Source organism: Mangifera indica, chromosome 3, assembly GCF_011075055.1.
Source record: "Mangifera indica cultivar Alphonso chromosome 3, CATAS_Mindica_2.1, whole genome shotgun sequence".
Taxonomy (NCBI): Eukaryota; Viridiplantae; Streptophyta; class Magnoliopsida; order Sapindales; family Anacardiaceae; genus Mangifera; species Mangifera indica.
The window spans coordinates 1,424,304-1,446,453 of NC_058139.1; the positions used below are offsets into that span (position 1 = coordinate 1,424,304).

The 22,150-nt window shown below is 34.9% G+C and overlaps 3 protein-coding genes across 7 annotated transcripts; 2 read left to right on the top strand and 1 right to left on the bottom strand.

The window, feature by feature from the left end:
- The first annotated feature begins 89 nt into the window (after positions 1 to 89).
- On the top strand, positions 90 to 3,524 carry LOC123212138 (ubiquitin-conjugating enzyme E2 4). Of its 3 annotated transcripts, none has more exons than XM_044631196.1 (6): positions 90 to 253; positions 364 to 443; positions 896 to 1,010; positions 1,138 to 1,190; positions 1,373 to 1,501; positions 3,212 to 3,524. In XM_044631196.1, exons 1-6 carry the CDS (start codon positions 210 to 212, stop codon positions 3,340 to 3,342), a joined length of 552 nt encoding a protein of 183 aa, XP_044487131.1. In that variant the 5' UTR covers positions 90 to 209; the 3' UTR covers positions 3,343 to 3,524. The 3 variants fall into 3 exon arrangements, with proteins under 3 accessions (XP_044487131.1, XP_044487133.1, XP_044487134.1); XM_044631198.1 differs by lacking the exon at positions 3,212 to 3,524 and adding an exon at positions 2,194 to 2,635; XM_044631199.1 differs by lacking the exon at positions 3,212 to 3,524 and adding an exon at positions 1,755 to 2,176.
- Positions 3,525 to 4,186: 662 nt separating this feature from the next.
- LOC123210353 lies at positions 4,187 to 8,719 on the bottom strand. The gene is made up of 3 exons (XM_044628648.1): positions 8,480 to 8,719; positions 8,040 to 8,201; positions 4,187 to 7,345 (listed from the first exon to the last, which is right to left on the bottom strand). The coding sequence occupies exon 3, from the start codon at positions 7,274 to 7,276 to the stop codon at positions 4,322 to 4,324; it is 2,955 nt and encodes a 984-aa protein (XP_044484583.1). The 5' UTR covers positions 7,277 to 7,345; positions 8,040 to 8,201; positions 8,480 to 8,719; the 3' UTR covers positions 4,187 to 4,321.
- Positions 8,720 to 12,297: 3,578 nt separating this feature from the next.
- Positions 12,298 to 20,748, top strand: LOC123211425 (puromycin-sensitive aminopeptidase-like). 3 transcript variants are annotated; one of them, XM_044630146.1, is made up of 33 exons: positions 12,298 to 12,435; positions 13,353 to 13,433; positions 13,525 to 13,569; positions 13,666 to 13,803; positions 13,908 to 13,983; positions 14,239 to 14,315; positions 14,532 to 14,645; positions 14,746 to 14,820; positions 14,907 to 15,014; positions 15,114 to 15,326; positions 15,412 to 15,473; positions 15,619 to 15,646; positions 15,802 to 15,888; positions 15,979 to 16,004; positions 16,272 to 16,335; positions 16,442 to 16,522; positions 16,706 to 16,753; positions 16,859 to 16,877; positions 17,025 to 17,029; positions 17,126 to 17,137; positions 17,260 to 17,316; positions 17,431 to 17,540; positions 17,620 to 17,700; positions 17,785 to 17,968; positions 18,201 to 18,349; positions 18,438 to 18,576; positions 18,709 to 18,855; positions 18,969 to 19,050; positions 19,136 to 19,311; positions 19,872 to 19,982; positions 20,100 to 20,216; positions 20,321 to 20,392; positions 20,498 to 20,748. In XM_044630146.1, the coding sequence occupies exons 4-33, from the start codon at positions 13,741 to 13,743 to the stop codon at positions 20,576 to 20,578; spliced, it is 2,664 nt and encodes an 887-aa protein (XP_044486081.1). In that variant the 5' UTR covers positions 12,298 to 12,435; positions 13,353 to 13,433; positions 13,525 to 13,569; positions 13,666 to 13,740; the 3' UTR covers positions 20,579 to 20,748. The 3 variants fall into 3 exon arrangements, with proteins under 3 accessions (XP_044486081.1, XP_044486080.1, XP_044486083.1); XM_044630145.1 differs by lacking the exon at positions 12,298 to 12,435 and adding an exon at positions 12,749 to 12,854; XM_044630148.1 differs by lacking the exon at positions 12,298 to 12,435 and adding an exon at positions 12,816 to 12,834.
- The last annotated feature ends 1,402 nt before the right edge of the window (positions 20,749 to 22,150 follow it).

The window sequence follows — 22,150 nt, forward strand, 5'->3', positions numbered from 1 at the left end:
ATTGTCCAGAATGGGCTGTTATTGTTGTGAGTAATAAAACTAGAAAATTACTGTCACTTTATTTACGGTAGTCGGCTTATGGGCATCAAATATGTAGTCCTTGTTTCGCTCGTTTATGTCTGAACCCACTTTGCTTCGTCTCTCTGCTTCTGGAGAAAGTACTGTTTTAATCTTTTTATCTCCAAATCTCAACAAAATAAAACCCAAATATGTCTTCACCAAGCAAACGCCGAGAAATGGATTTGATGAAACTGTAATTTCTTTTTACTGATTTTTGTTTTAATCTTGGGTTTGTGTTCAATTTTATATTTTTATTTAATTACGTATCTTTTTGTTGATGTGGGCTTGATTGATGTGAACTAGGATGATGAGTGACTATAAGGTGGAGATGATCAATGATGGCATGCAAGAGTTTTATGTGGAATTCAATGGACCAAAAGAGAGTAAAACGATCAATTCCCTTTTATGTTTTTGTGTTTGTATATGATCTATGAGTTTAATTCAATTATTTTTTATGTTTCCTTTCTGGGTTTTTATGTTTTTTTTTTTCTGTCGATTATTTCTACGACTGTGTAGATCAGGTGTAGATGCTGAACGTTAATGATTTAACTGTAGATAGAGCCTGATTTTTGCCCCATGATTTCGATTGTTTTTTTTTCCGAGTAATCTGGTGTTTTTTTATCACTTGTTGACCTCTCTGATATGTGTTGCCTTTTCTTTATATTTATGTTTATTTTTCCCTTGATTATGTTATATCATACCATCTACAACTTTATTGTTCATTGAATATCCTCAGTGATTTTAGAGTTTATTGGTAAATGTATTTGGTAGTTTTGGTTTGGAAGAGAATGATCTTTTTTTTTCTCTTTATCAAGTTTTATGTGGAATGTGACAGGTCCTTATCATGGAGGTGTGTGGAAGATAAGGGTGGAGCTGCCAGATGCTTATCCTTATAAATCTCCATCAATTGGCTTTGTCAACAAGATATATCACCCAAATGTTGATGAAATGTGAGTTGTGTTATAATTTCACTACTGTTTTTTTGTTTGAATTATGGTGTATATTTTGTGGTTTGTGTATGGAACACACAATTTTGATAAGTTGGCTGAGACATTGATTTTTTTTTATGAGTTTCAGGTCTGGTTCAGTTTGTTTAGATGTTATCAATCAAACTTGGAGCCCCATGTTTGGTAATTTAATATTTTCATATTTTGTTCATACAGTTTAATTCTAATTATTGCAGAGCTCTGAAATCAACTTCTTTCAACTTTTTTTTTTTTTTTGGTTTTTTGTCTGTTGCTTTGCCTGTCATTTAGTGTTGTTCCAATGTGAAGTTGGTGACTGAACTTTCTTTTCTTAAATTCCTTCACAGATCTGGTTAATGTATTTGAAGTTTTTCTTCCTCAACTTCTTTTGTATCCCAACCCGTCAGACCCATTGAATGGAGAAGCTGCTGCTCTAATGATGCGTGATCGCACTACTTACGAACAAAGAGTGAAAGGTATCAACTGAAAAGTCACTTATGTCTCCAGCCGTGCATTCCCATTTCCATATGACTTGTTTGAGTATCAAATACACAATTCGTTCCTCTTTTTTTTTTTCTAATTGACAGATTCTTGACTAAATTGTATATGCTTTGATTTAGAGCATGATTCTTTTCTACTTGGTTTTAGCTTGTAGGGAGTTGTGAATTGACCTTTTTATAGAAATGAAGTTAAGGTGACAATTGCATTTGTACCATGTCTTCTAACCAGGGCTCTGGGGTTGTGTCAGTGGATATTCATATTGCAGGGACATGTTAATTCCAAGAATTTGAAGAATGAAACTGTTTACCACCCTATTTTAACTTTCTGATTATAGGAGCAAGGTTGGATGCATATAATAGTCATTTTAAGCTGAACAAGAACCAATTCTTCAAGTCTCTTTACTTGCTCAGCTTTAGAGTACAAATTTAATCTCAAAATGTTATTCCTGTGGGCTGGAGCTACAAGTGTTGTTCTATTTATATATTCTTATAATTAGGGAAGAATTAATGAAGTTAGATACATTCAGCTAGCACATTAATTGTATATGCTTTGATTGAGAGCATGATTCTTTTCTACTTGGTTTTAGCTTGTAGGGAGTTGTGAATTCACTTTTTTATAGAAATGAAGTTAAGGTGACAATTGTATTTGTACCATGTCTTCTAACCAGGGCTCTGCGGTTGTGCCAGTGGATATTCATATTGCAGGGATATGTTAATTCCAAGAATTTGAAGAATGAAACTGTTTACCACCTATTTTAACTTTCTGATTATAGGAGCAAGGTTGGATGCATATAATAGTCATTTTAAGCTGAACAAGAACCAACTCTTCAACTCTCTTTACTTGCTTATCTTTAGAGTACAAATTTAATCTCAAAATGTTATTCCTGTGGGCTGGAGTTGCAAGTGTTGTTCTATTTATATATTCTTATAATTAGGGAAGAATTAATGAAGTGAGATACATTCAGCCAGCACATTAATTGGCGACATGGTTGTATTATGACATGGAAAGGATGGATCAGTTGTCATTTATATTAAACATGGGAATGTTTCTTGCTTTCCTTACTGTATGATCTTTGCAAAGAATTGCTTTATAAGAATTTCATTTACTAATTGGGAAACTGTGCAGTGTAGAGGTGTAATTCTAAGAAATTGGTTATATATAGCCTGAGAGATGATGGTGGTTTTATTGCTGTTGGCCTGTTAGGATGTCTTTTCAGTATTAACTCTGTTCAACGTGACCATGTGGTAAGCCAAAGGGATAGGAGACCATAAATTTCCATCATGTTTGTGAACCATCTTAACAATAGAAGTTTGGGAATCTCTTAGGCAATGCATGACTGCACAAATTATAAGAAGGGTATCCGTTCTCTGAGATGGTTCTTTTGTTTCTCCTTGGTTGCAAGTTTCTTATTTTGGGGATCAGAGCATGTAAAAAAGTTTAGAAGGCTTTTGTATTTTTACCGTTCTCTGAGACGGGTCTTTTGTTTCTCCTTGGTTGCAAACTTTGTATTTTTACAGTTTAGAAGGTTTTTGTATTTTTATGTGTAGAAGCATTTGTTACCAGACACCATACATTTGAGTCATAGTCAAGTTACCATTGAGTTTAACCCATATGCCACCAAGTATATATTATTTGTGGCGGTGTTCTGAGTTCTGAGCCCACTGACAATGTGTTTGATTTTGTAGAGTATTGTGAGAAATATGCCAAGCCAGAAGATGCCGGGAAGGCCACAGAGGAAAAATCAAGTGATGAGGAGCTGAGCGAAGATGAATATGCATCAAGTGATGAAGCAGTAGCTGGACAACCTGATCCTTAGTTGCAAAAGGGCATCCATTAATTGTCTGTTGTACATTGTATTCACCTCCTGGAAAATGGAACTTGTCAAAACTGAAGGCTTATGGAATAACTCCTGCCCCTTCTGTCTTTATTTTCCATGGATGTTGTGTAAATTAATCAAACAGTTGTCTTAATGTTTCAAATATTCATTCTGTTGGGACCTCTGCTTGTTTTTGCTCTTGGCATGCATCCATGTTGTTTCAACGCCTACAAATTCTAGGGTATTCCGCGTTTTGCTTGAGGTATTATTTGAGAGATTATTCTATCGGTGATTATTGAAATTACCTTATTAATTTAAGAAATAAAATAAATTATGAAATAATAAAAGATATTAATAATAAATAATAATAATTTTTTTTGTTTACCCCCCAAAAGTTCTGAAAAACCATAGAAAATATCTAAACATCGCATGAAAAGAAAAACCAAGTAACATCTGTAAAACCTCTTCACAAAAACTCCGTTTTTTTTTTTGGTTGGGGGGGGGGGGGGGGGGGGGGGGGAGGAGAAGATAAGTACAAGAACTTTGTACTACTACTTGAATACTCTGTTTATCTCTAAATTGAAGTTTCACTTTATATAACCTTAAAATTCCAACTCAATCCTGTAGAGATAGTAGAGTATCAAAATCAATAAATATATTACCTTATTATAAGATAGTATTTTTCGGATCCTCCCTGTAGCCTTTATAGCTAAGTGGTACAGAGTTACTCTTGTAGCCTGAAGGTCCCTGGGTTGATCCTGTATGTATGAGGGCATACTTTGTCTATTTATTATGATTGACTGCGTGCAAGGCTAATAAATATACATACATACAGCCAATCTCATTCAGGGGATAAATATGGTATGAGAATTGATCTGAATTGAATTTTGTTTACATGAGTTTTATTTGTAAACTCTGTGAAATTCTAAGAACGTAAACTCTGCTTACAATAAAATTTATAAAAATGTATGGTCAAGTATTATGAATTTGAACATTTTGCAAGAAGCCTGGTGAGTTTGCTTAGAGTTTCTCGAGCAGCTACTGTGTCTGGATGATCCTCACCACTGATTGAAGTTCTAATAAAAACTGCCTTCCTAATCAGATCATCTGCTATGTCAAACTGCCCTCCTCTTACCATTAGCTTGGCCCTGGTTTCAAGCACTGTTGCTCTTGTCAGTGCCAAATCTTGCCATAAAGATGGATTTAACTGCGCATTGGTCTGGACTGGCCTCCAACAAAGTGAACTGTCTATCAACTTCTCAACTGGGGTGACAAATTCATGATCTGCCGCCTCCAAGGTGTTTGTGCATAGACGTAGGAGCTCCAAAGCAGCGGTGCACCCGGATAATGTGATGAATGTCTTGATAGCAAGAGGCAAAACCAATTTTTTTACAAAGTACAACAATTCTGACACCTTGAGCTCCACAGCTTTTTGTTCAGTACTGAATCCAAATGCCAAGAAACATGCTGCCCATATATGAGGTGAATGATGGATTAAAGAACCACGATTGATGACTGATTGAACCACTGCATGCGCAACTCCAGTAACTGCTCTCTTGCGAGCATAAATCTTGATAAGCTCATGAAAATGGATGTAATCTTGCCTGGTACCACTTCTTGCAATATTGAATCTCAACAACATAGAAGATGCTTCAGCTTCTGATTTCTTGGTGTATGATGAAGCAAGTCCACATAATAATTTTCTCCATAGCTGGGTTCCCTTATGCTTCTCAGGTACTTTGTGAGCAGCAAGGGCCAATAGGGATACTGAAATTGCAGTTGGGGCAAACCACCCACTTACCAGGACCATTCTGGTCGCCAAGCTCCTTGGCCCATCAGCATGATCAAATATTGAGAAGCACACCTCAAAGAGTTGTAGTAGGAAAGTATTTCTTCTCAACGAATGTGCTTCTCTACCACTCCATGTTAAGTCCCTCAAGGGCATTCTGTTAATGGTATCCAAGAGCCTGCTTGGATTAATGGGTAGCTCAGACAAAACTGCACCCACAATCGCTAGGCCCATTGTTAGCCTTCCTACTTTTTCCTCAATTACCCTGAGGGCATCAACTTCTGCTATAGGGTAGTCCTTGACACCTCCCTGCATTAAAGTCATTGCCTCCACCCCAGACAAGTAGGAGAGTTTTAAAGGTTCCAAATTCATCACATGAGAAAGGCGTGTGGATATAATAATGTGGGTTTCTCCACCAAAACGGGGAAGAAGATCCATTACAAGTTTGTGATCCCACCAATCCTTTTCACTCTCTAAGTTATCGATGATTACTAAAAATGGTATGTTTCTCATGAGTTCTTTGCGGACTCTGGAAATGGCAGCCTCTTCCTGCTCTTCAAAGCTTTTTATCCTGGTTTTCTCTGAGAAATTTTCAACCCCAACATCAGCTTCTAGGAATGACCAGAGATTCAGATAATTCTGTCTTATATACCTGCTTTCACCTCCTATCCACAGAACCATCTTGTATCTTTGCTGAAATCTGTAGGCAAATTCCAGAAGAAGCTCTGTCTTGCCAATCCCTGAGTCTCCTGTCACACAAGCAATACCCTTTCCATACACAAACTTTGATGATCTTTTTCTCCTTGAAAACCTTCCACCACTTTTAGCCCTTGGTTTTTCAGGAACATCAGTGCTTTGCATCTCAATCTCCTTTTCTGACTCCTTCCATACCACTGGTTCTTTACCTTTACTGCTGCCACTCTCCCTCTGCTGTTCCTTGCGTCTTTCCTCCAGTGAAGTACTCTTACTCCACCCAATCATAAAATTCTTTCTCCTGGGTCTAGCCTTAAGTTCAAAATAATCTCTCTCTGTGTCTCCACTAACATCACCAAAAAGTATAAATTCTAACTCAGATAACTCTTTCTTCCTGCCAATAAAATTCTCATTTCGAGGGAAAGGAAACTCCTCGTTATCCACCTTTTCTCTCCATTTGGTCAATCGCTCAACAACACTTCTCCTTCCTAACTTCGTAGCCAAAAGTGTGACAGCCCTCAATATGCAATCTCTCCAATTACCTTCCTGAGCTTCCAATTTCCATTCATCAACCCTAGAGAGGCCATTAACAGCTTCCCTCCATTCGTTCTCCAATCCTCCATAGAGAACCCATAGCTCACCCCCATGTTTTTCCCACAGTTCTCCCCTCTTCTCAACTATATCCCTGACAAGGCAATCACCTGGACTCAAATCAAAGAATATTGGAACCAAATTCTTCTTGCTGGAAAAGAAACGAAGCTCCTCAATAGTATACGGGTTCTTAAAAGACTTCCTTGTGAGGATCACAACCCCAAAAGAAGAAACATCCATTGCTCTCTCTATAATTCCATGTTTACGAGAATTTCTACATCGTGCTCTATCAGATACAAAGCAACTAATCCCTTGAATCTCCAATTCAGCATTGAGCCAATTAGCAAAACTCAGTAAGAAGGGCTTGCGACCATGCACACCTATGAAGACATCACAACTTCTCAGTCTATTATAGTTAAGTGACACTGACATTCTGTAGCTTCTCCCATGCTTTCTATGTTTCTCTCTTAGTGCAGAATAACCATAATCTTGGGCAATACCATAACTAGAAAAGTTGCTGTTAGAGTTGCCAGTTGAGAAAGATACACAATCGAAGTTCTGGAAATCATTTAAAGCACATGCAGCAGGAGCTGCTGAAACATCTAACAAGTTAAATCTGACATTTGCTAGAGATTCTGGATCTGGAATGCCTGAACTGGAACTAGGAGGCTCAGCACTTACATGTATGCTATCACATTGAGCATCGGAACGTGTTGATTCAGATATTTGACATGTTGGTGATCTTGGAGAGAAAAAGGGAGACTGATTTGCTGAAAAGAACACTGAAGATGATGATGACATGTTCCTTGAAGTTGTGATGGGCAGTGACCCAAATCTGGAGCTATCTTCTCCTAGATCCATACTTCAAAATTTCCCTCTTCTGAAAGATATTAAATCCCATGCATGCCTTCTAGAAGATAAGAAGCCATACTGAAATGGATAAGATAGCTTTAGTAAGCAACATATCTTCCAAAAAAGGAACAGAGATACCAGAAAATATTGGTAATAATAAATTCTTTACCATCATTATCATTTCAACAGTTAAGCAATGAGCGTTGTCATCCTAGCAAAGAATTCCATAATGACAATGGAGGAAAACATAATTCATAAATTAACCCAAAAGAATGAAAATAAATAAATTACTATAACCACAGGGAGAAAATATGAACAGCCTCAAAATTAACTGATATGCATAACATTTAAAGTAGATTATTAAACTTGAGTAGAAAAAAAAAAGCTAAAATGATCTTTGGGAGCAATACAGATTTCGAATTTGTGGAGAAGTTTCACAAATATTCATAATTCATAACTTGATACCTAAAAAGGTGATAAAAATTAACGATAAAGGCAACATTTTCCAGCTATTATGCTTCAAAGATCCATATAACCAGATTCAGATAAAATACATACATGAAAAAGGTAGAAAAAATGGCGAGACCCGTTGCCAAAACTTGAACAGAAACTCAATAACTATCATCATTGAAGCTTGAAGAAAGAGCATTATAGATCTAAACAAGCTATTTGAAATATAAAGAAAACTTTGAAATGAGAGACCTACTTCGGAATATAATAGAAAAATATAAAAATATAAATTTTCAACGGTAATTCAGATCTGAGAACTTACTCGGCTTTAAAGCTTGGAAATCTTTATCATAGATTCAATGTTTGCCTCCAAATTAATCAACCCAATTGCTTAAATCCAATGATAAACCCGAAAAAGTTTAAACTTTGACTCAGCCAAGTCTTTTGAGTGTCCTTTACAGCCAGTGCACCGAACTTAACCGAACTGCAAAACAATAATTGATTTTATAAACAATTACGAAAACGAAATGTAAAAGAGTGAAAAGGGCATCCACATTTGAGCTAAAAACTCACGAATATTCAATCAAGATTGATAAAAATATTGAAAATGAGATGGTCTTAATGTAGAGTTTGAAGTTAATGGAGACTTCCAGCATTAGACTGAATATTGAGACATGATAGAGACTTGAACTCCGAAAAAATACTAGACAATGAAGATTTTTATGGAAAATCAAATTTTATCAAAGCTATAAAATAGCTTACCTTTTTCAGTTGCATAACAAAATAAAATCTCAAGCTTCAAAACCCACAACACCACACAAGCTATATTTTGTTTTTCAAAAACAAAAATACACGCTTCAGAGTAAAATCGCTTGCTTTCCTTCGTCTAAACGAAAACACTTTCTTTAATTCTTTTGATTTAGCTTTCTACAGAAACAAAATTTTGTTCTTGCTTCTCTCTCTATATATTGTGTAAAATTTTGTATGTTAATGTCAGTGAAGAGAAAGAGAAGGACTGAAATGACGCGTTTGGAGAAAAAAAAAAAAACAGTTTTTATAATTATGGGACCCAAAAGAGCGGATCTGACGAAGCATGGGCAATGGGTTGGTTGGGTCCAGTCCACTGTAACTGAGTTACCCCTTTTTATAATTCTTTTAAAATACTATTGGATTCACATATGGGAACTGAAACTTGGGTTTTGTCAAATTGTCCCTGTTTTAAATTTTTCTGAATCTTCCTATCCTATCAATAACCAACGAAATGGGTTTATGGTCTGATTCTCACCATCACTTAGCCACCTAATTATGAACCATTTGTGCTGTTTAAGAGCTTTTATGAGGCTAAATTTTGGAATAATATACTAATCCTATCTATAACCATTTGTTCTGATTCTGATTCACTCACCATTCAAGATGACTGCTCTGACTACTTCACTACAAGCTGCCGGTGGGGATACACAAAATCTTATTGGGAATCAGTATCTGCTTTTCTTATGTATCATATTTGCCATTTGGAACTGGAAGTTACAAGCTTTCCATTGTCCTTTGGTTGCCCGAAAGCCAATGAGCAAAAGCCGTCTGGCTTGGCGTCTCTTATGGCCATTTCAATAACATTATCCTTTCTGATTATTACCGTCTAAATATATATATATATATATATATATATATATATATATATATATATATATATATATATATTCTGTTTTCTTTCCCAAATCATTGGTGTAGAAAGTAACAAACCAACCCTCTGTGAAGTTGACCTGAATGATGTTTTGGATTTGGCCTTTCAACGTCAGTCCAAAACACTCTTTTGGTAGTACTTCCTTAGCACATGCCTTCATGTGATGCAATCACACTTTATTTTTACGGCTCTGTATCATTCACACTCTCCACCTTTGCATTGCTTGCATTCCATAGAGGACAGTGTTAAAAAGCTGTCCAACTGGTGAATTGTATAATTAATAGGCGAATAATACCGTTAATAAAATAATTATATAATCGAATCAAATAAATTAATTAATTAATTTTAAATCAAATTGTTATACTAAAATTTTAATAAATTTGATTCCAACTCAATCCTACCATCAGTTGATGTAATTTGATGGGCAAGCTCATTCCACTGCCTTGCAATTCAAGTGGGGGTGGCCCAAAGAGGAAGCAAATCGTCAACATCATAGGGTCAATCAATCAACTCCAAAATTGATTGGAATTTGTCTCCTTTTGAGCAACATGGACCAACTCAAACCGGCATTAATTGAGTCCAAATTTATTCAATTTCATGAAGTTTGGATGGATGTCTGTCGGGTTATAAAATACAAACAAAAAAATTATTTATAAAAAAAAAAGAAAAAAGAAAACCCCAATTGCAAAGCTTTGCAAATTTTACTTTTAAGTCGCATTTCAACGAAACATTATTGAGTTTGAACTTTTAAGTGCTTCGAAAATTATCTGGAAAGTTGTGGGTTGCAGGCGGCGCAATTGCAGAGTCTTCTTCACTGCTCATAACTAGGCCCATAGAATAAAGAGGGCACTTGGCTTAACTAGGTTCATTATTTAATAAGTTATTCTTTCCTGTCGCCTAGCAAGCAATAAGCACTCATAGGGACAGTGCTTATGGGAAAGTTTGGAAGGATTTGATTGGTGTTAATTTATAGACTAATGAAGTTTTGAACATGCTTGTGTGCTTTCAAATTGGACTTTATTTCTATGGAGAATTTATTCAATTCAATAAGCCCTATGATTAGCATGTCGTTATGGTTAATTAATCTGTTTTTAAACCCATTAGACTCTTTCTCCCATAAAAACATCACCTCTTTCATATTCAACTTATACACTTTGAATTAGGGGAATAATTGAGTCTTTCCAATAACATTAAAAGGTCGTTTGGTTATGAGTTTTAAAGATTACTTTGGTAATCTATCTTTTATTTTCTTGTTTGGTTTATCAGTAATAAAATATTACAATAATCTTTTATTACTTATGCTGACGTGACAGGTAATATAGATGATAATCTGATTACCACCTTCATCTTAGATATTTAAAGATTATCAAGGTAATCTTGATTTTATTATAATTATATTAGTATTTATTATTTTTTTGAGAAAAAAATAAATTTATTTTTAATTAATATGACAAATAATATAAAAAATATTTAAAAATAATTATATTCAAGGACATTTAAGTAAAATAATTTACTAGTAATTTTTTATTACCTTTAATCAAACACAATAATTATTTATATTTATCAAATTTTATCAAACATAGTAATAATTTATACCTAGTAATTTTTTAAGTAATTTATTTTCAAAGTAATCTTTTTATTTTGGTAATAAAACATTACCCAAATCAGACGTCCCCCTAAGAATAATTTGAGTTGACCAAGTTAGAAATTTTTATCTTTAACTTAAAAAAAATTAAACCCTTCAATTTAAAAAATATATAGTTAAACTTTATAACTTAAATATTTATTAATCACTTTTTATGGAAATAAGTCTAGTCTCGACTCACTTTATTTAAGTTTAAATTTGAGATAAATAACTGGATTGGAACTAATCCTTCTTAAAACCTATAAAGTATTGTGATATTAATGTCAAATTCTTTGCCGAAAATGTATTTTTCTTTGCTGTAAAGGCTTAAAAACAAGCAATTATATTTTACCACAAAAAACAACATAGCCGGAGAACAGCTAAACCTTAATTATGTGCCGTATCTTATCCAATCTGTGAACTGTTTTGTGCCCAGCCTATGTAACATTGAGCACATGCTGCGCAGCATGCATTTACTAAGCCTTTAACGCCAAATTTTAAATAAATCCTAATTAACGTAAAATAATATCTGCTTTAAGAAAAAAAAGAAGGTAAAATAAGATCCATATTTTCTTCACACATGGGCCCAAAACCCAAGATTGACGGAAAGAGATAAGGCCCAATCCAGGTTAATTTTGGGCTAGTAACGAGAAATCCGGCTCACCAAATGTTCATGAGCTTAAAAGAAAATGACTCGGTCGGGTTTCATTTGAACTATGAGCCCGTTTGGTCGGGTTTCATTTGAATCATGAAAGTGTTTAGTTTAAATAATATTTGATTATCAAAATAAAAAAATTATCTTAAAGATAGATTATTTAAAAGGTTATTAGGTATAAATAATTACTATATTTGATAAAATTTAATAGATATAAATAATTATTGTGTTTGATTAAATGTCATAAAAAATACTGATAAATTATTTCACTTAAATACTTTTGAATATAAGTTCTTCGTCTCCCAAGGCCAAACCGACGCCGATCGAGCCTCCAAATGGGAGGAAAACATTTGCCGGAAGGAGAGGCTGCTTCGGGAGGGAGAGGCCGTCGGCAATGGAGCTGGAACGGCGCCGGAGATTTCAAAACCAAACCCTAAGGTGAAACTGCCATTTTTTAAAACTTAAGCTGAGAGAAAATTTTAGTTTTTAAAGTTTAAGGGGGCAAAAGGAGATAAAATTTTCAGGCGTTAGGGTTTGGTTAAATCTAACCGGCCATGGGTAAGTGTTTGGTGTTTCCATAGTTAAAGGAAGGACTTTTGAGAAAACATCAAACCTTGGGTGGGACATAGCCGTTTGGCCTCACTAAAATTTAAAGAGAAATATCTACCATGTGGGGTACTTATTTTTTGTTCTACCCCATGTTATCAACGATTGCTTTGTGTTTCTCTTTGTGACTCTTCATCTGATCATCAATCTGGGTAAATCAATTTTCGCATTTTCATTTGGTTTTTAGTAATTTTTATTTAATTTGCTTCAAGGATTAGGTTTATTGTTGCTTTTATTTGTTTTTTCCTTTGATTTTTCTTGTCCATAATTTTAATTATCCATTTATCCTTATATAAGAACCCGGTGTGACACTCTGTTTTCTCTTAAGTTTCTCTCTTGTGGGATAGGGTTTTTGTTTTCTGGGTATCTTTCTTTTTTATCAAAAGTAAAAAACCCTCTTGAAGTTTACTTACTGTTAGTTGGTTTGGTTGATGTACTGAAGTATCATTCGTAATAGTTTTGTCTTTATAGGATTTACTTTGTTTTCAATTAAATGGCTCGGTTGATTCTTCCGTGCAAAAGTTCGTGTTTGGCAAAGACCAGTCTTTTGGGTTTGATCTCCTCGTCTCCTGTGATTACTTAATCCCATTCCATTTAAATATCTATTTATGCTTGTGCATATACAAGTGGGTACACATTGCTTCTGTTATTGGTTGCTGCGAGAAAATGTAGAAACGGGAATTGAGAACTTGTGGTGTAATAGATGGTTGACGTTGGTTGTCAATACATGTTTTATCTATTTATTTATTTTTAGAGCTGGGATAGTTTGTAGAATATTTGGTAGTGTTAAATTTGATTTGAATCATGATGTGCTGTAATGTTTTAGGTTTATCTCATTACCTTCAGCTGGTTTTACCGGGATTGAAATAGTTCTGTTGAATGTCTTGTGCTGAATTGCGTTTGAAATTATTATTGTGGCATGACATCTTAGTTGCAATGAAAATTGGAATTCTGGGGGATCAGTGCACTAATATGCACACACAAATCCACTATTTGATGGCGTCTTTAAGCAGTAGATTTTCTTGGGCATGCTGCATAAAAAATTCTATGCCTTTTTTTTTTTTTGCAGTGTCAGGGTACTAATCGTGTTGGCTTCTTTCGAAATTCAGTGAAAAAATTTTCTCACTATCGGTGTTTGCTTGGCTTAGAGGTTTGTGAAAATCTTATTGTTCTTTCAGTGGAATTGTGGGAGGTTGTTTATGAACCAAATGCTTCTAATTTTTTATCATCTATACTTTTAGGTCAGCAGTCAAAGAAATTACTTAGTTCCATATTCTTCGCTTTATGTAAGTGGTTATTCTTTGAAATTTACTTATCATCTATCATAATTTATTGTTTTTCAATTTTGTTGATTTTCTGATGCTCTAACTTTTTTTTTTCAGAGTAAGCGAACGGGCCAGAGGCTTTTTTGTTCAGTTGCCACAGAGAACTTACCAAAGCGAGTTGAGGAATCCAAAATGGATACACCAAAAGAAGTCTTTTTGAAGGATTACAAGATGCCAGATTACTACTTTGACACGGTATGCATGTGATTACATAAATTAATACTTTTTCTTTGGACTCTTAAACTGGTTTACAGGAATTTTGTTTGTTTTCTTGTTTATTAATGGAACTACCAATTCAGGTGGATTTGAAATTTTCGTTGGGTGAGGAGAAAACAGTTGTTAATTCAAAAATAACTGTCTTCCCTAGGGTTGAAGGTAATATTGTGGTAATTCTTTTTTGCGTTTAGCATGTGATAGCTTGTTGTGTGGTATTCTCTTGTTTGATATTAATGTAATCTCCTTAACATTTGCATTCATCCATTGTACCAGCTGATATTGTTTTCCTGCCACTGCTATGATGTAAAATCTCAACAATCTTTTGCTTTCTCTTTGTAAAGTTGCAATATTACCCTTTTATCCTTTGCAAACATTGCTGCTCTTCCTGTTTTTATACAAACTCATGTGAAACAGGCTCTTCTTATCCCTTGGTTTTGGATGGAGTTGATCTAAAGCTTGCTTCGGTCAAGATCAATGGTACTGAACTGAAGGTATGCCCGTTTAATTCAACTTTCCAATAATATTTTTAATGTCATGTTATCTCAAACTATTTGAACCAACTTTTACCGTTTGATACCACAGCTATGTTGTTTGGAGTTATTTTTCATATTCTTTGTTCAGAATTTTCAATTGACTTCTTTGAGGTGGGATTAAGATGTATGATTTAAAAAATTCTAGTGCATTTATATACTTTATTATATTTGTAGGAGGGTGAATATCAGTTAGACTCTCGCCATCTAACACTTCCATTGCCACCAAGTGGTACATTTACTTTGGAAATTGTCACTGAGATATATCCTCAGAAGAATACTTCATTAGAGGTACATTACTCAATTTCATATTGACATCGTATTCTTTTATCTAGTGTATTTTTTTTCCTCCATTAGTGCCTTTATCAATAATTTAATTGTTCTACTATAGGGACTTTTCAAGTCATCTGGGAATTTCTGCACACAATGTGAAGCAGAAGGTTTTCGTAAAATTACATTTTATCAAGTAAGGATCTTGAAGCAGTTATAATTTCAATAAGTTCTTGCGCTGGATTATTAATCTCAGTACTGTGGTATTTATTTTGCAAATAGGACCGCCCTGATGTAATGGCAAAATACACATGCCGTATTGAAGCTGACAAGTCATTATACCCTGTATTATTGTCTAATGGAAATCTTGCAGAACATGGAGATCTTGAGGTGATGTCTGCTAATTTGTGTTCTTTTTTCCCTCCCTTTAGTGTTGGTTATTTAACAGTTATTAACACTTAATTGTGCTTTATCTATACTCCCTTGTAGGGTGGTAGGCATTATGCACTCTGGGAGGATCCCTTCAAGAAACCTTGCTACTTGTTTGCCTTAGTTGCTGGACAGTTGGAGAGCAGAGATGATACATTTGTCACCTGCTCTGGTCATCAAGTGTCTCTAAGGATTTGGACTCCAGCCAAAGACCTACCCAAGACTGCCCATGCCATGTATTCACTTAAGGCGGCAATGAAGTGGGATGAGGATGTTAGTATTTTCACTCATTTTTTAAAATTTATGTTTTTTCTGTTTGTGCTAAAGCCTTTTTCTATTTGTATGCTTCTACAAACAGGTTTTTGGACTTGAATATGACCTAGATCTCTTCAATGTAGTGGCTGTTCCAGATTTTAACATGTAAGCTGCGTTTCCGTTAGGTCTAAATTTATCTTTGTAACTCTGTTTAAGTTCTATAAATAAGTATATTATGTATGACTCTTTCTTCTTTTAATTTTTTTTCTTTGTTAATGCTAATATTTCTTTTTTCTTGATTGTTTCTCAGGGGAGCCATGGAAAACAAAAGTTTGAATGTATATCATCTGACTTATTTTGTTATTGTGTTGTATATATATATATATATATATATATATATATATATATATATATATATATATATATATATATATATATATATATATATATATTCTGTGCGATATAATAAATTTATATTTGGACTTGGCTACAGATTTTCAATTCAAGGCTTGTCTTGGCTTCTCCAGAAACTGCTTCTGATGGAGATTATGCTGCAATCTTGGGGGTTATTGGTCATGAGGTGTGTTTCAGATTTGTAAGTTGAAGATAATGAAATGCGTACTCTTTTTACTGCTGCCTATTTATGACCTTTTTTGTCTGTTCACTGCAGTATTTCCACAACTGGACAGGCAACAGGTAGGCTTGTATTCCATTAAGTCTCATTTCTCTTTTGTAGAAGACATGGTCATTTTATAAATCAATATGGAGTTGTCTATATTGTTGACCTCGTTATTTTTGGGTTTTTGTTTAAATAACATATATATTTTAAGTTGTCTCTTGAATTGTATGCATCAAAATCTATATTTTTATGAAGGTGATCACTTCTTTATTATTATTTATCTTTTCTGAAATTCCACTTGCATTGCTACTAGAAATAATTTTTAGTTCTTAAAATGTTTTCAGAGTGACATGTCGGGATTGGTTCCAGCTCAGCTTAAAGGAGGGTCTCACTGTTTTCCGGGATCAGGTATATCTGATCTCTCTTTATTTTAATGGTGGAAAATGCAGCCTTAAGGCTGCTCCTCTTTGGTTTTAGCTTATTAACAGGATTAGTAATCATTCTTGATTGATAGGAATTTTCATCTGACATGGGTAGCCGTACTGTTAAGCGGATTGCTGATGTTTCAAGGCTTCGTAATGCACAATATCCACAGGTTCTCTTTCCTTTTTGGTTTTTTTCCAACACCTGCTTCACTGATCCAGTTTGGTTAATTCTATTTTAAGCTCTATGCAAGTTTGTAAGTGGAGATATATGATTCCACATTGATACACATTGACTGTGGTGTATCATACTCCCCTTTAACCAGTTACTCAAAATCTAATTTATTGTCTTCCAGGATGCTGGTCCTATGGCTCATCCTGTTCGACCACATTCTTACATTAAGGTCAGTAGCCACCTTTATTATGTGACAGTATTATTATTCATCTTAAGCATTTCAACTGTATTATATGTGACTTGTTTTAAAATTTGTTGTTTGTTTCCCTTGCAGATGGACAACTTCTACACAGGCAAGTTTTTGTTCCTACTTGCTGCATGGAGAATCTTTTATTTCATGACTTGGATATTCATTTTTGCTGCTGTCTGATATGTTTGCCTTTATTGTGAAATTCTGTTGCATGTGATTCTGATGTGTACCTGCTAACTTCAAATTGCAGTGACGGTATGTCTTAGTATTTTGCGTTGCATCTTTTCCTTTGGCTACTCTTTTGTTTCTGATAAGATATTAACTTTTTCTCGCTGTTCTTTTTTCTGACAGGTTTATGAGAAGGTTTTATTTCATTCTCTCTCCCCTTTGTGTGTGAATGTTTTGCATGCACTTGTGTGAGTGCATGCCCTGACCATAACCACTCCTATTTATTGAGGGCTTATGATTATTTTCCAACTTATCAGGGAGCTGAAGTTGTTAGGATGTACAAAACCCTACTTGGGAGCCAAGGCTTCCGTAAGGTATTTTTGTGGAAGTGTCCAACTCTGGAACTGCTCATATAATGAACATATGTGTTGTACCAAAAAGCTGCTCACCATGGAGCTAGTAATTGAATCATTCTGCCTGTATTTCAGGGAATGGATCTTTACTTTAAGAGACATGATGGGCAAGCTGTAACCTGTGAAGATTTTTTTGCTGCAATGCGAGATGCAAATGATGCAGATTTTGCAAATTTTCTATTATGGTATGGATTGTCATCCTCTTGTTTGAGTTCTGTCGGGTAATTACATTTATTATGTTTTTGCATATAATGAAAATTTCAGGTACTCCCAAGCTGGGACTCCTTGTGTGAAAGTTACTTCATCCTACAATGCTGAAACACGTTCTTATTCTTTGAAGTTCAGGTACTCATTTTAAGGATATAATTGTGATAATCCATAATTTTAAGGATAATCAGTGATAACTTTTCCTTGATGGGTTATTTTCAGCCAAGAGGTGCCACCAACCCCTGGACAGCCAGTGAAAGAGCCCATGTTCATTCCTGTATCAGTAGGTCTCCTGGACTCAAGTGGGAAGGACATGCCACTCACCTCTGTGTGTCATGATGGGACATTACAATCTGTTGCTGGCAACGGTCAGCCAGTCTACACTGCTGTTCTTCGAGTAACAAAGGTCATTTAAAGCTTTTTATGAAGCTATTCTGGTTTTTTATCATTTAAAAAGGTTTGCGCATTGTAGTTTACATATTTTACAGTTTAAGATTTTTATATTGGCAAAGGTCTTTGGTAGTGCTCAACTCTTTTTTTTATTTTCTATTCAAGTTGCAGTTCATGAGAGCTAGAAGCATATTGAGTCGTATCTTTCTTCATAATGCTAATTTTCCCCTTATATCGTTGCAATGCAGAAAGAAGAAGAATTTGTCTTCTCTGATATACCGGAGCAACCAATTCCATCTCTCTTGCGGGGTTTTAGTGCTCCTATCCGTCTTGACTCTGATCTATCTGACATTGATCTGTTTTTCCTCCTTGCTCATGATTCGGATGAGTTCAATCGGTTTGTCTTTCATGGAGCAACAGTCTTCTTTTATAACGTTGTTGAGTGAATTGTTGAAACTTATTCATGAGATGATTTTTCTGTTTAGTTGGGAAGCTGGGCAACTGTTGGCTAGGAAACTGATGCTGAGCTTGGTGGCTGATTTTCAACAAAACAAACCATTGGTTCTGAATCCGAAGTTTGTGCATGGCCTCAGAAGTATACTTTGTGATTCAAGCTTGGACAAGGTATGATAAATGCTCCCCCTGCTGTTTGGATTATGGGGTTTCTGTATATATTTGTGTATTTTTCGGTTTGGGGGTGTTTGAGAGGAAGAAGATGAATGCCCTTATCAACTTAAATTGTATTTAAATATCCAGGAATTCATTGCAAAGGCTATAACTCTACCTGGTGAAGGAGAGATTATGGACTTGATGGAGGTTGCAGATCCAGATGCTGTGCATGCTGTTCGAACTTTCATTCGGAAGCAGCTTGCATCAGAACTGAAAGCAGAGTTTCTGAGCACAGTACGCCATCTTCCATGGAGTGGCATAAACTATAATGATCGGTCCTTAGTGTTTTTTTTTTTTTTTGATTGATCTCTCTTGATGAATAAACTTGATCTTGTTGTCTTTCACAGGTTGAAAAAAATAGGAGCTCAGAAGAATATGTGTTTAATCATGCTAATATGGCCAGGCGTGCTCTCAAGAATATTGCCCTTGGTCTGTGTTGCTTAATTTAATCATTTTCAAAAATTGGTGCAGTATAACTTCCCTTTGACTAAATATATCTTTGTCTGATCTATAGCATACCTTGCATCACTTGGAGATCCAGAGATGACTGAACTTGCGATGCATGAGTATAGAACTGCCACAAACATGACAGAACAATTTGCAGCTTTGGCTGCCCTAGACCAGATCCCTGGTAAAACTCGTGAAGATTCTTTAGATGATTTCTACAGCAAGTGGCAGCATGACTATCTGGTAATCTTCCTATTTAATATCTGTTTGTTGCTTCAGTGAAATCTTATGAATAGTGAAATCTTATGACTATCTCTTGCTTTAAAATGGTGTGGTGGTTGTTTGGGATTTTTTTTTTTTTTGGTAAAATGGGCATTCACTTAATTTTTTTTAATGACACTTTTGAATATTTTCATTAATCCAATATGTGTAATTGATTAGTTAATAGATATACCAAGTTAAATTCAAGCCATGGTTGACAATCTTCTGCTATAGCTAATATTGTGAAGTTATTCATACCAGTGTCAGAAATTCTGAAATAAATTTTATTGCTTCCTTTTACCATAACCATTATGTATTAGTTTTTCACTTGGAAAAAAATCAAACCTACTATTTTACTCTACTTATTGCAGTTTACTTTTTGATTGGACAATTATGTACATTACTCAACTTTGTTGTTTTGTCTCCTCCACTAGGTGGTGTTTAACCATTTAAAAATTCTTCTTGACTTTACGATTCTTTATGAGGGTTTCTGCAGGGAAAGTTGCTAAATGTTTTTGTTGGACTTTATTTTCCTCTGTCAGGTTGTGATTAAATGGTTTGCTCTTCAAGCTGTGTCTGATGTTCCTGGTAATGTTGAGAATGTCCGTAAACTCTTAAACCATCCGGCATTTGACCTTCGTAACCCTAATAAGGTAATGTCATGTATTTCTCTGTTCTATGTTTGCATCCACTCGCATGAGTTCTTCACTTATCCCTACATGTGGATTTTGTGCTCACTCATTGGGAGTATGAAATCTCTTTTCCTGTAGGTATACTCACTCATTGGAGGATTCTGTGCTTCTCCTGTGAATTTCCACGCTAAGGATGGCTCAGGTTATAAATTCCTGGGAGAAATTGTGGTCCAACTAGACAAACTAAATCCCCAGGTCTGTTTCAAGTATAGGTCTATAAAATCTTGGGTTTGCTGGTTGCATATACTTTAATTGAATCCTTTTTGTTTTATCACTTTATATTTATCTCCTTATTGCAGGTGGCATCCCGAATGGTCTCAGCCTTCTCAAGATGGAGGCGGTTTGATGAAACACGCCAGAAGCATGCCAAGGTAAGAATCTGACATTGCCATTGCTGGCATAGAATGGTCTTAAAATTTAAATTGATGTTGTTTGGTTTGGTTATGCTAATAGACATGGCACATTTTGATGTGCAGGCACAGCTGGAGATGATACTGTCAACTAATGGGCTGTCTGAGAATGTGTTTGAGATTGCCTCAAAAAGCTTAGCTACCTAAATGTCTTAGATCACTTTCCCTGGTATCTGTGATATGCAAAATAAATAAATTATGCGATGAACATGTAATGGCTACATGTTTTGCTCTCAATCTTCCTGCTGTCTATACAAACTATCAAACTGGTGTTTCAACTTTTATATGTTATGAATATGAAGTTTTAATGTTCAAAATGTTGCACATGTGGAACTTCTGTACTTAGACTGGTTTTCATTTTATTGCCCTCTGATTTGAAATCAATTATATCCAAACTTTGAACCCACCAGGGATTTTAGTTTTTTGATGAAATGATATGGAGAAGTGGATGCAATAATTGGTATCTGAATGCGTTATTGCCATTGACAGGGCCCTTCAGTATTCATCAAAGCAAGGTCTTTTGCTTACTGATGTCAAAAACTTTTGTAAGGCATTATGAGTTCTATTGATTTATTACAAAATCTTCTGTTCGCTTTTGAAAATCATTCATCACAGACTAGAACAGTACTCATGTGATGTGGACATCCTATTGCTAGCCCAGCCTCTTCTTTCAACACGCCGCCCCACCCACCGAACCCCAAAGTCTATTGACACTAAAAAAGTTAAATTTTCACTCGTTGCTTTGATAGTGAATTCTGATAAATTAAGGAGAAAAAATTATTCTGTTTTGCTTTTCAATATGATGAATGTTTGAGGGATGAATTAGTTTTCTTTTTAAATATCAGGGGTGTTAATGGAGCTTTTTTAGTTTTTTAAGAAACTTAGAAAAAAGAATGAAAGTGTTTTTGAACATTTTAAAAATTTAATATCCTCTTTTGTAATGTTTCTCTGAAATGACTTAATGAAACGTAACATTTTAATGTTAATTAGATATTTGATAGTTTTAGGAGTTTAAATGTTAAAATTTTAAATTAATAAATATATATTAATAATTTGATATTTATATTAAATTATAATAAAAGAGTAAAACAGTTATTTATAAAAAAAAAGCGAAACCAAATTTATGATGGGTGAAAATTTACTTTTTTGAAACTTTAAGATAACAATTTGTCAATTCATCAAACCTTAGGTTGGCAAATAGCCATGTAGCCACTCCAATATCATTCGCCTCCCTATTACGTGTTGGACCCATTCACCAAGCCTTTGATGATTAGGCTCATCCTTCAAACATCTAACTCAAAAGCTAAAGTTAAATCTTCAGCCCTTTATTCCCTGAAATCCATACACATAAAGTTTTATATCTGTCAAAAGCCCCCTTTCCTATGTGGGTTTATTTATTCGAACCGAATTCTCAAACCTTCAAACTCTGAACAAAATTACCAAAGATCAAATTCAACTCATTAGAGATGAACATAAATTCGAATCTAATCCACCCCCTTGTCTATGCCCTCCCGTATATTGTCATTTAACATTGGGAAGTTGGTTGAAGACTGAAGTGGCTGGTTAGGAGGGGGTGGGGCCTACGATACGCAGTGAGTCATGAGCGCACGAAAGCCATCAAGAGAGAAAGTGGATGGCCTCGAGCACACGTGCACACATTTGACATCTACTCTCTTAATTCTATAATTAATAAATAAATAAATAGATAAATACATTTCT